Source organism: Mizuhopecten yessoensis, unplaced genomic scaffold (assembly GCF_002113885.1).
Source record: "Mizuhopecten yessoensis strain PY_sf001 unplaced genomic scaffold, ASM211388v2 scaffold1683, whole genome shotgun sequence".
In the NCBI taxonomy this organism is placed as follows: Eukaryota; Metazoa; Mollusca; class Bivalvia; order Pectinida; family Pectinidae; genus Mizuhopecten; species Mizuhopecten yessoensis.
Window position 1 is genome coordinate 76998 of NW_018404169.1, and position 12577 is coordinate 89574.

Here is a 12577-nt window from a genome sequence, read left to right on the forward strand (position 1 = left end):
GAAACATAGCAAATTATTCTTTAAAATACTACTTCTTCTGTACAAATGAAAGGATTTGGTCCATTTTTAGTCTGAAGCATCTTTGGGTGAAGGGGATCCAATTGTGTATAAACCAAGGGTCTGGTCCCCCAGGGGCCTGAGGGGTACGGCCCAATAGGGGAAACATAGCAAATTATTCTTTAAAATCCTTCTTCTTCTGTAGGAATGAAAGGATTTGGTCCATATTTAGTCTGAAGCATCCTTGGGTGAATGGGAACCAATTTTGTATAAACCGAGGGTCTGGCCCCCAGGGGCCTGAGGGGCGGGCCCAATAGGGGAAACATAGCAAATTATTCTTTTAAATCCTTCTTCTGTAGGAATGAAAGGATTTGGTCCATATTTGGTGTGGAACATCCTTGGGTTAAGGGGAACCAATTTTGTATAAACGGTGAGTTTGGCCCCCCTTGGACCTGAGGGGCGGGGCCCAATAGGGGAAATAGAGTTTAAACCTTTATAATCCTTCTTCTACCATCGGGATTAAGGGATTTTATCCTAATTCAGTCTGGAGCATCCTTGTGCAAAAGGGACTTAATTTCGTATAAACCGGTGTGTCTGACCCCCCTGGAGGCAGAGAGGCGGGGCCCAATAGGGGAAATAGAATTAAAACCTTTAAAATCCTTCTTCTACCGTAGGGATTAAGGGATTTTATCCTAATTCAGTCTGGAGCATCCTTGGGCCAAGGGGACTCAATTTTGTATAAGAAGTAGGTGTGGTCTCCCAGGGGGCAGAAGGGTGGAGCTCAATTGGAGAAATAGAGGTAAAACCTTTAAAATCCTTCTTTGACCATAGGGATTAAGGGATTTTATCCTTATTTAGTCTGGAGCATCCTTAGGCAAAGGGGATTCAATTTTGTATAATTGGTGGGTATGACCCCCCTAGGGGCATACGGGTGGGGCTCTGTTTGAAGTTTGTTCTTGCTATATCAAGTACTGGATGGATCTTTCTGAAATTTCATATGTACTTACAGCACCTACCATGTAGTGCTATATCTTTACTTCATACCAATTACTTTAAACATATTCAGGTGAGCGATACAGGCCCTTTGGGCCTCTTGTTTCATAATATATTATCAAAATTATTGAGGCAACACTGGAATAGAAACCATTTTGCAAGTATAACAAGAGGCCCAATTGGCCTGAATCGCTCTCCTGGTATTAATCTCACACTTGTTATCTTAAAAGTGGACTAAAATGCAGCTACAGGAAGAATATCAGTGTTTGATTCATAAGAGCCTATTAAAAGATTTAAACATATGACGCCTGTGACCTTGAATGTCGAACAAGGACATTAGGTCGAACAGAGTTTAAAGTCTTCCAACCCAGCATGCTTTTGGCAAAATATCTTAACCCTGGACCTATTGGTTATATAGAAGAAGTCATTTAAAGATTTAAACATATATTGACCACTGTGACCTTGAATATGGGCGAAGGTCATTCATTTTGACAAAATTGGTAGCCCTTCATCCCAGCCTGTTAATAACCAAATATCATCGGCCCCTGTGACCTTGAATATATGTAAAGGTCATTCATTTGAATATACTTGGTTGCCCTTTATCCCAGCATGCTACTTGCCAAATATCATCATCCTAAGACTTTCGGTTATTGAGAAGAAGTTGTTTAAAGGTTTCAAACATATTTGACCCCTGTGACCTTGAAAATGGACGAAGGTCATTCATTTAATCAAACTTGGTAGCCCTTCATTCTAGCATGTTACTGGCCAAATATCATTAGCCTAGGCCTCTTGAGTTATTCAGAAGAAGCTGTATAAAGATTTTTTAAGACAATTGACCCATGTGACCTTGAAAATGGACAAAGGTCATTCATTTGAACAAACTTGGTAGCCCTTTATCCTGGCATGTTACTGGCCAAATATCATTATCCTAGGCTTCTTAGTTATTCAGAAGAAGTTGTTTAAAGTTTTTAACATATTTGACCCCTGTCACCTTGAATATGGGTGAAGGTCATTCATTTGAACAAACTTGGTTGCCCTTTATCCCAGCATGCTACTTGCCAAATATCATCATCCTAAGACTTTTGGTTATTGAGAAGAAGTTGTTTAAAGGTTTCAAACATATTTGACCCCTGTGACCTTGAATATAAGTAAAGGTCATTCATTTGAACAAACTTGGTTGCCCTTTATCCCAGCATGCTACTTGGCAAATATCATCATCCTAAGACTTTTGGTTATTGAGAAGAAGTTGTTTAAAGGTTTCAAACATATTTGACCCCTGTGACCTTGAATATAAGTAAAGGTCATTCATTCGAACAAACTTGGTAGCCCTTCATTCCAGCATGTTACTAGCCAAAAATCATCACTCTGGGCATTTTGGTTATTCAGAAGAAGTCGTTTAAAGTTTTTAACATGTTTGACCCCTGTGACCTTGAATATAAGTAAAGGTCATTCATTCGAACAAACTTGGTAGCCTTTCATCACAGCATGCTACTGGCCAAATAGCATCATCTTAGGCCTTTTGGTTATTGAGAAGAAGTTGTTTAAAGGTTTCAAACATATTTGACCCCTGTGACCTTGAAAATAAGTAAAGGTCATTCATTTGAACAAACTTGGTTGCCCTTTATCCCAGCATGCTACTTGGCAAATATCATCATCCTAAGACTTTCGGTTGTTGAGAAGAAGTTGTTTAAAGGTTTCAAACATATTTGACCCCTGTGACCTTGAAAATAAGTAAAGGTCATTCATTTGAACAAACTTGGTAGCCCTTCATTCTAGCATGTTACTGGCCAAATATCATTAGCCTAGGCCTCTTGAGTTATTCAGAAGAAGCTGTATAAAGATTTTTTAAGACAATTGACCCCTGTGACCTTGAAAATGGACGAAGGCCATTCATTTAAACAAACTTGGTAGCCCTTCATTCCAGCATGTTACTAGCCAAAAATCATCACCCTGGGCATTTTGTTTATTCAGAAGAAGTTGTTTAAAGTTTTTAACATATTTGACTCCTGTGACCTTGAAATAGGTGAAGGTCATTTATTTGAACAAACTTGGTAGCCCTTCATCCTAGTTTGCTTCTGACCAAATATCATCACCCTAGGCCTTTTGGTTATTAAGAAGAAGTTGTTTAAAGTAAAATATTGACGCCGGACGCCGGACGACAGACGGACGGACGACGGACGCTGCACCATGGCATAAGCTCACTTGGCCCTTCGGGCCAGGTGAGCTAAAAATTGACAATATCTGAAGGACAAACAACGAAATTCTCAGTGACAGCGAAAGTCTTCCTAAAAGGGCAGTGTACACGTAGTCATATTTGATTAAGACATGACACACCTACTAAACGAAACTATTCAGGATTGCATAAATAGATATTGGCAATATACTATGTTACATGTCAATGTTAACATCCCAACTTTAGCTCTGTAGAGCTATCAGGCTTTCGATGCAGATGTTGGCCTCGTGGAGCTTCAATCAGGACATCCATCACATCCAGGTCTACAACAGTTCTAGAGGGGTTTCAAGGAACTCGGATCAGGACTTCTCTTACACCAGGCTAGCGATAAATCCTGAAGGTATTAGTGAATTTCTATTAGGACTCCACCACCAGGCCTGTGATACATCCTGGAGGTTTAATTGAATTTCTATTAGAACTCCTCCACCAGGCCAGTGATACATCCTGGAGGTTTTAGTGAATTTCTATTAGGACTCCACCACCAGGCCAGTGATACATCCTGGAGGTTTTGGTGAATTTCTATTAGAACTCCTCCACCAGGCCAGTGATACATCCTGGAGGTTTTAGTGAATTTCTATTAGAACTCCTCCACCAGGCCAGTGATACATCCTGGAGGTTTTAGTGAATTTCTATTAGGACTCCACCACCAGGCCAGTGATACATCCTGGAGGTTTTGGTGAATTTCTATTAGAACTCCACCACCAGGCCAGTGGTACATCCTGGAGGTTTTAGTGAATTTCTATTAGAACTCCTCCACCAGGCCAGTGATACATCCTGGAGGTTTTAGTGAATTTCTATTAGGACTCCACCACCAGGCCAGTGATACATCCTGGAGGTTTTGGTGAATTTCTATTAGGACTCCACCACCAGGCCAGTGGTACATCCTGGAGGTTTTAGTGAATTTTTATTAGGACTCCACCACCAGGCCTGTGGTACATCCTGGAGGTTTTGGTGAATTTCTATTGGGACTCCACCACCAGGCCAGTGATATATACATCTTGAAGGTTTTAGTGAATTTCTATTAGGACTCCACCACCAGGCCAGTGGTACATCCTGGAGGTTTTGGTGAATTTCTATTAGGACTCCACCACCAGGCCAGTGATATACATCTTGGAGGTTTTAGTGAATTTCTTTTAGGACTCCACCACCAGGCCAGTGATACATCCTGGAGGTTTTAGTGAATTTCTATTATGACGCCACCACCAGGCCAGTGATTGATCCTGGAGGTTTTAGTGAATTTCTATTAGGACTCCACCACCAGGCCAGTGATATACATCTTGGAGGTTTTAGTGAATTTCTATTAGGACCCCACCACCAGGTCAGTGATTGATCCTGGAGGTTTTAGTGAATTTCTATTAGGACTCCACCACCAGGTCAGTGATTGATCCTGGAGGTTTTAGTGAATTTCTATTAGGACTCCGCCACCAGGTCAGTGATACATCCTGGAGGTTTTAGTGAATTTATATTTGGACTCCAGGTCAGTACAGGGCGATGTCAGAAAAGTTCACTAAAGCCATGACAGCGATACATAAAGGTTTCAAAGAACTTATATAAAGGTTCCACTATGACCATGCACCGCTTCGTTTCTCAAATAGAAACCCCACACTAACACTAAAAAGTATAACAAACCCCCTCTGTAACACTGCAGTCTGTTTGTTTTATCTTTCATCTGGTCAACAATACTAAGTAAGGCATCAATCTAGCAACTTGCATCTGAATATTTCAAAATCTATCCACATGTTAAAACTTTACTTTTCTTCAAGATAGTTTAGAAATACTGGAGTGATGACTACAATAATGTCTATTAAGAGTAACAGTGACCATGACCTTAGCTGCAACACCCCGAAACACGAAATCATTCAAGGTATTCTCATAGTATACTATTGTATGAAGTTTGATAAATGAGGTCACAAGATTGATGACAAAAAGTTAGCAGAAGTACACAATACGAAAACAGAACAGTATATCCCCTCCAAAATAAGTTGCAAGAGGATAAATTAATAAATCTGTTACATGTTTATTTTTCGGGAAGAATGAACAGAAGCATGAGTGAACTTTGGAACTGGATCTTGTTCTCACAAGTTGACACTGCCCAGAATTGAAAACACAATAAGACAATGATATATTTTTTTCTTGAAAAGTTTTATTGATAATGGCATTACAAGACTGCATAGAGAGCATTGCTAATTTGGGACCGTAATAGGTTTGTTTAGAATCACAACATATTGAACTATTTTCCAATTGAAATAAAAGGGAAGGACAACAGCCATCGAAGGTATGGTCTGGTCTTGTCTAGGATGGTACAAATGGAGACAATGCAACTTGGCCCAACAACACATACAAGGCCACGTATAGGATTTATCAAGCATGTAATTTACAGCAGGGTATACAAGTGTGTACAAACATACATACATGTAGATATAACAAGTTGTACATTTAATTGTACAGTGTACACATTTACAAAATTATAACAAGTTATACATGTACAATGTGTACAAAATTATACATTTAATTGTACAAATACAATGTTATAACAAGTTATACATTTAATTGTACAAATACAATGCTATGACAAGTTATACATTTAATTGTGCAAATACAAAGTTATAACAAGTTATACATTTAATTGTACAAATACAATGTTATAACAAGTTATACATTTAATTGTACAAATACAATGTTATAAAAAGTTATACATTTAATTGTACAAATACAATGTTATAACATGTTATACATACAATTGTACAATGTGTACAAATACAAAGTTATAACAAGTTATACATATTGTTGTACAATTTGCAAAAATACAAGTAATACATTAATTGTAGAGTGTAAACTAATTGTACAATTACATTATTCTACCATGTACCGTTACATAGTGTACAATTAAGTATGTATCAATGTACATAAAATGAACACTTACATCGGAGTACTGTACATGAGTATATATAACAGACTACAGTATACTTCGACTGACCTAACATACAAAGGTGTATATAATTCAATGATATGTTTAAGAAGATGCAACTTCTTTATCCTGTTCTTCATGGAAAAGTTTATACAGAACATGTTGCAATTATCAAAGTTACTTTGCCTCAAATCAAATTTAATTTTTTTTCATCAAAAGATGACATCTATCCTATTGGTGTCAATTGTTGGTCCAGATTTTGAGTGTGAATCAAATTTGATGGACAAAAATTCTGTCTATCCAAAAACAATTAAAATTTTAAGTTTCATCAAAAGGCAGTCGTATCTCAGCTACAGACACCTTATCAAATGGCTTAAATATTTGGCACAAATAAAATGTCATTAAAGATTGTTTGAAAATTCTTCATAACATTCTACTAACATCTAAGAAAAAGAAAGCTAAAAGTACATGAAAATGACATGCAAATCAAATAAAAAAAACATGAATCAATGATTTCTTTTCTACAAACATCAATCATGATAAAAAAAACATATGAAAAATAATTGTCCTTTTTTCTACAAATATCAATCAATTATGCATATCTAGGTAAAATTGACAAAAATCACTCAGAAAGAAGTAAAAAACTATGAATATTTTGTTTTCAGCAGCCGATTATGAATTTAGACAGTAATGTGACAATATTCAGTCATGTCTGTACACAAGTAAAATAGGTCAGCTATATATATCTAGATAAGATACCACAGTTAAACATTTACATCTAGAGGACATACACAGATGCAATGTCTTGTTTTAAGAATTACCCTTAAACAGCTGGTGGCATACTGTGTTCTAGAGAGCTTACCCTCCAATACAGTTGCAACAGCTGTGATATAAGAGGGCTGTAGCCAAGTTCTGTTCCAAAGGACTTTACATCGATAATAAATTACCACAACTCCTTCCTTTTACACTGAACGAAACAATGATCAAAGATAAGATACAACTGCATATTTGTCCAGGATTAAAATTCAACACCAATATCACACATCGTAGTCGAACACAAACTTCTAAATTCAAAATAAAGTTAAATATATTTATATAAAATACGTCAACATGACAGATTTCTTTGGTAAAATTTGAATAAAAATTGAAAACGTAAGCATTTTTGTATCGTCATAAAAATGTAATAGAGAAGATAAGAAAAGTAGAAATAGACTCTCATTCACCTGTGTTTGTGTACAGATAAAGTATACAGTAGGAAATAACATCAACAGTCGATACTACAGGTCCAACACAGTCAAACCCGTACAAACGATACAAAAGAGTTATGAGTTTGTGTATGTACATATTTTATATAGCACCATATGAAATCCTAGGACAACAGAAATACAACAGAACCACAAAATATTAGGTAGAGTTTCGATAGAATAAGGGTTCACATGAAGGCTTTCAAAGTTTAATGTGGTTGGTTTTCAATACCATTTTATATTTAGAAGGGTTATTCCTACTTACCTATCAATTATAACTTATGGTTTTATAATGTTTACATCCCTTGCATCTAAAATTTGATTTTTCCTATTCCTATTTTTTTTGTAAAATTGCTTTTTGAACAATATTTCATAAAATTAATTTCTTGCCAAATATTTTGTAGTACCATTGAAATGAAAAAATGCGGTCTCCCCCTTGACATATATTGGAACAATTGATAACGGCATGTGCATTACCGTTTTTCAAGGTTGACAGGATAATTGTAAATGCAGTAAACAACACTAATATCAAAGAGGTTCCACACAGCCGATGAATGTGTCGCTAACAACCTACAGTTACACTAGAAAACTTGGTCATTGCTGGCCACAACCTAACCATAATAAATACTAGGAAAGTGAAAGTAAACACGACAACCTGTGTCGGACAGAAACTACAAGTTAAATATACCATATGTCATGTCATACTTGACAAAATTCACAATTATTACAATTTTGTATATTTTCTCGCCCTCGGTTAACAAATTTATTTAAAAATTCAACATGAAATAAAATTAAATATCATAAAATGGATTTCCATATAATTTTATTGAGTTAAAATGTTACTCAAGTCATCTAGAGATTCTAAACACTACTTAAATTTAATGAACACCAGGTAGATTACGTTAGTGTATCTGTACTTCTGTTTCTGATGTCCAAAGGCAGACAGACACGTACAAGAAAGTTAAGGACAGGTGACTGTTGAGTGATCTAGACAATCAAAACATCCTCACTAAAACTCAAAACATCATCGACACTTTCTCACTTGGACACATACCAGGTACATCTGGCAGCGCCACACATTATAGACTTTTTCACCTGGATACCGATCAGGTAAGACTTAACACCTGTATATTGATAAGGCATCATTTCTATACACTTCCTCACCCCGATACATTAATCATGGTAGAGCATAAGACTTAGAGAGAGGACAGATTTGTCACCTACATAGTTATCTCTACTGCTACATGTATGACGAAACACTATCATTCACATCTCGCTATTGAGCGAACAAGTTCTAAAACCATCTTTGGTCGAGTATTTGCACATACCCTATACTTGCTGTGGTTAGTATTGATGACCTGTAATTAGGAACACAGGCAGAAAGGGAGACTTTTAGGCCAGGAATGGTGTTTTTCCTCAGCCAAAATGGCTCCCGGACCAAGGATGGAGTTTCCCATGGCCAGGGATGACTTTCCTGGACCACAGAGGATGTTTCCCAAGACGAAGGGTGTTCCCTGGGTCAAGGATGATGAGGCCTGGACCACAGACAGTGTTTCCTAGTTCCAGGTTGTGTGCTGAGTGATGATTGGTAAGCCTGTATATATCACCGGATTGTCATAACTAAATAAAATGGAGGAGGAGGTTTCCATCAATAATCCTTGTCTATCAATACTAACCACAAACTTTTACTGTTGATTGATTTTGATCCAATAACATTTGATTTTTCATCCTACATTTGACCATCACCCACTGACCTGTTCTCTCTAGTCTGACCTCTGACCTATCTATTTATCATAATTATTGGCCAGGTGGAGACTCAATATCAATGTTTTTGAAGCAGCCGTCAGGCAGGGAGAGTTTGATTTGTTCTATATTGTCCACGTCTTCCTTCAGCATGTTGTAATCATTCTCATGCTCGGCCACCAATCGTTTAATTTCATCATTAGCTTTCTCTAGTTTCATGTATTGGTTGTCAAGGTCTGCATCAATCAGCTCCTGCTCAGCATTGTCAAGTGCAGCCTGAAGGGCATCAAGTTTGGCGATGTCAACATCATCAAGTTGTCCTGTAACACAAGAACAATCAAGTCATTACCCTGGTGATATAGTAACATATAGATTATTACCCAAATAATGTCTGTTACCATGTCATCATATGAATCTTGTATCGGAACTTACACTGAATTCTATAAATGTACAAGACTTACCAAGGAGGCGTGAGATGTTCTGTACTGTGCCCAGGGCAGCAATCACCTGTTCAGACACATTTTTGGCATCGTTCTTTGCTTGAGCTGCCTTCTGCAAGGCCTATAAACATAGAACAGGAAACAGTGTAAACACATTCTGCTGGGACAACTAGCCATGATCAACTAGTCGTTCTTTCACTGTTTCTCCTGTCAATTTTGTGGCATTGTTGTAAATTATGAAAAGGGGAGTCTGAACAATTCTCTTGTATTTGTTTGTTTGACCTTGACACTACCTCGCAATTTTTAATCCTGACCTTGACATTTGTAACCGATACATTCTGATTTTGGTTTGTTTGACCTTGACACTATCTCGTCAATTTTTAATCCTGACCTTGACATTTGTAACCGATACATTCTGATTTTGGTTTGCTTGACCTTGACACTACCTCGTCGATTTTTAATCCTGACCTTGACATTTGTTACCGATACATTCTGATTTCGGTTGGATTGACCTTGGCCCTACCTCGTCTATCAGCCTGGAATCCTCATCAGCCTGACTCTCCAGGTTGGTCAGTTTGACATCTGTGGTGTTCACTTGTCCAGCCAGATTATCGGCCTCGTCTTTGAGATCCATGGCACGGTCCTTGGTTACATCCGCCTCTGCCCGGATCCTGCTGGCAGCCTGCAGGAACACAAAGTACTGTAGTCACCCAACACAAATGATTAGCAAACAGGAAGAACAATAAAAAGGTAAAATGTACCATACTTGTCAGAATAACCCCAAATTAATTGAAGGTATGACTTTAACAGACACATTTGGTTGGGATCCCAAGGTGGTGCTGTGATGGCAGTGTATTTACCTGTGAAGCATTCTGTGCTGTGTCTTGAGCCTGCCTAGCCAGGGACAATGCCATGTTTGCGTCATTCTCTGCCCCAGTCAAGGCATCGCTGGCCTCCTTGGTCTTGTTCTCCGCCTCCTGGATCATGTCTTGTATCTGTGGGATCTTCTGTAGGGCAGCATCTGCCTCGCCCTTACTGTTCTGTACATCCTTGTCAAAGGCTGGAGACAGAATTGTACATCGCTACATCATTATTAGTGACTACATCAGTACACCCTTATCAAAGGCTGGGGACATAATAGTACATCTCTACATCATTATTAGTGACTACATCAGTACATCCTTGTCAAAAGCCGGGGACAAAATAGTACATCTCTACCTCATTATTAGTGCCTACATCAGTACATCCTTGTCACAGGCTGGGGACAAAATAGTACATCTCTACATCATTATTAGTGACTACATCAGTACATCCTTATCAAAGGCTGGGAACAAAATAGTACATCTCTACCTCATTATTAGTGACTACATCATTACATCCTTGTCAAAAGCCGGGGACGTTCTGTACATCCTTGTCAAAGGCTGGAGACAGAATTGTACATCGCTACATCATTATTAGTGACTCCATCAGTACACCCTTATCAAAGGCTGGGGACATAGTAGTACATCTCTACATCATTATTAGTGACTACATCAGTACACCCTTGTCACAGGCTGGAGACACAATAGTACATCTCTACCTCATTATTAGTGACTACATCACTACACCCTTGTCAAAGGCTGTAGACAAAATAGTACATCTCTACCTCATTATTAGTGACTACATCAGTACACCCTTGTCACAGGCTGGAGACATAATAGTACATCTCTACGTCATTATTAGTGACTACATCAGTACATCCTTGTAAAAGGCTGGGGACAAAATAGTACATCTCTACTTCATTATTAGTGACTACATCAGTACACCCTTTTCAAAGGCTGGAGACAAAATAGTACATCTCTACATCATTATTAGTGACTACATCAGTACACCCTTATCAAAGGCTGGGGACATAATAGTACATCTCTACATCATTATTAGTGACTACATCAGTACACCCTTATCAAAGGCTGGGGACATAATAGTACATCTCTACCTCATTATTAGTGACTACGTCAGTACATCCTTGTCACAGGCTGGAGACACAACAGTACATCTCTACCTCATTATTAGTGACTACATCACTACACCCTTGTCAAAGGCTGTAGACAAAATAGTACATCTCTACCTCATTATTAGTGCCTACATCAGTACATCCTTGTCACAGGCTGGGGACACAATAGTACATCTCTACCTCATTATTAGTGACTACATCAGAACACCCTTGTCAAAGGCTGTAGACAAAATAGTACATCTCTACCTCATTATTAGTGCCTACATCAGTACATCCTTGTCACAGGCTGGGGACACAATAGTACATCTCTACCTCATTATTAGTGACTACGTCAGTACATCCTTGTCACAGGCTGGAGACACAACAGTACATCTCTACCTCATTATTAGTGACTACATCACTACACCCTTGTCAAAGGCTGTAGACAAAATAGTACATCTCTACCTAATTATTAGTGACTACATCAGTACACCCTTGTCACAGGCTGGAGACACAATAGTACATCTCTACGTCATTATTAGTGACTACATCAGTACATCCTTGTCACAGGCTGGGGACAAAATAGTACATCTCTACATCATTATTAGTGACTACATCAGTACATCCTTATCACAGGCTGGAGACAAAATAGTACATCTCTACCTCATTATTAGTGACTACATCAGTACATCCTTGTCAAAAGCCGGGGACAAAATAGTACATCTCTACCTCATTATTAGTGACTACATCAGAACACCCTTGTCAAAGGCTGTAGACAAAATAGTAAATCTCTACCTCATTATTAGTGACTACATCAGAACACCCTTGTCAAAGGCTGTAGACAAAATAGTACATCTCTACCTCATTATTAGTGACCACATCAGTACATCCGTATCACAGGCTGGAGACACAATAGTACATCTCTGCCTCATTATTAGTGACTACATCAGTACATCCTTAGCAAAGGCTGGGGACAAAATAGTACATCTCTACATCATTATTAGTGACTACATCAGTACATCCTTGTAAAAGGCTGGGGACAAAATA

General features: G+C 38.1%; 1 protein-coding gene across 1 annotated transcript in view; it reads right to left on the minus strand.

The window, feature by feature from the left end:
- Window positions 1–5346: 5346 nt before the first annotated feature.
- LOC110466528 (laminin subunit gamma-1-like) overlaps window positions 5347–12577 on the minus strand; it is a 56953-nt gene continuing 49722 nt past the window's right edge. Inside the window, exons 24-27 of the mRNA XM_021523084.1 lie at window positions 10419–10618; window positions 10082–10240; window positions 9580–9679; window positions 5347–9438 (exon numbers count right to left, since the gene is read on the minus strand). Coding sequence (XP_021378759.1) covers window positions 9173–9438; window positions 9580–9679; window positions 10082–10240; window positions 10419–10618 — 725 coding nt within the window. The 3' untranslated portion in view covers window positions 5347–9172. The remainder of the gene's footprint in view (window positions 9439–9579; window positions 9680–10081; window positions 10241–10418; window positions 10619–12577) is intronic.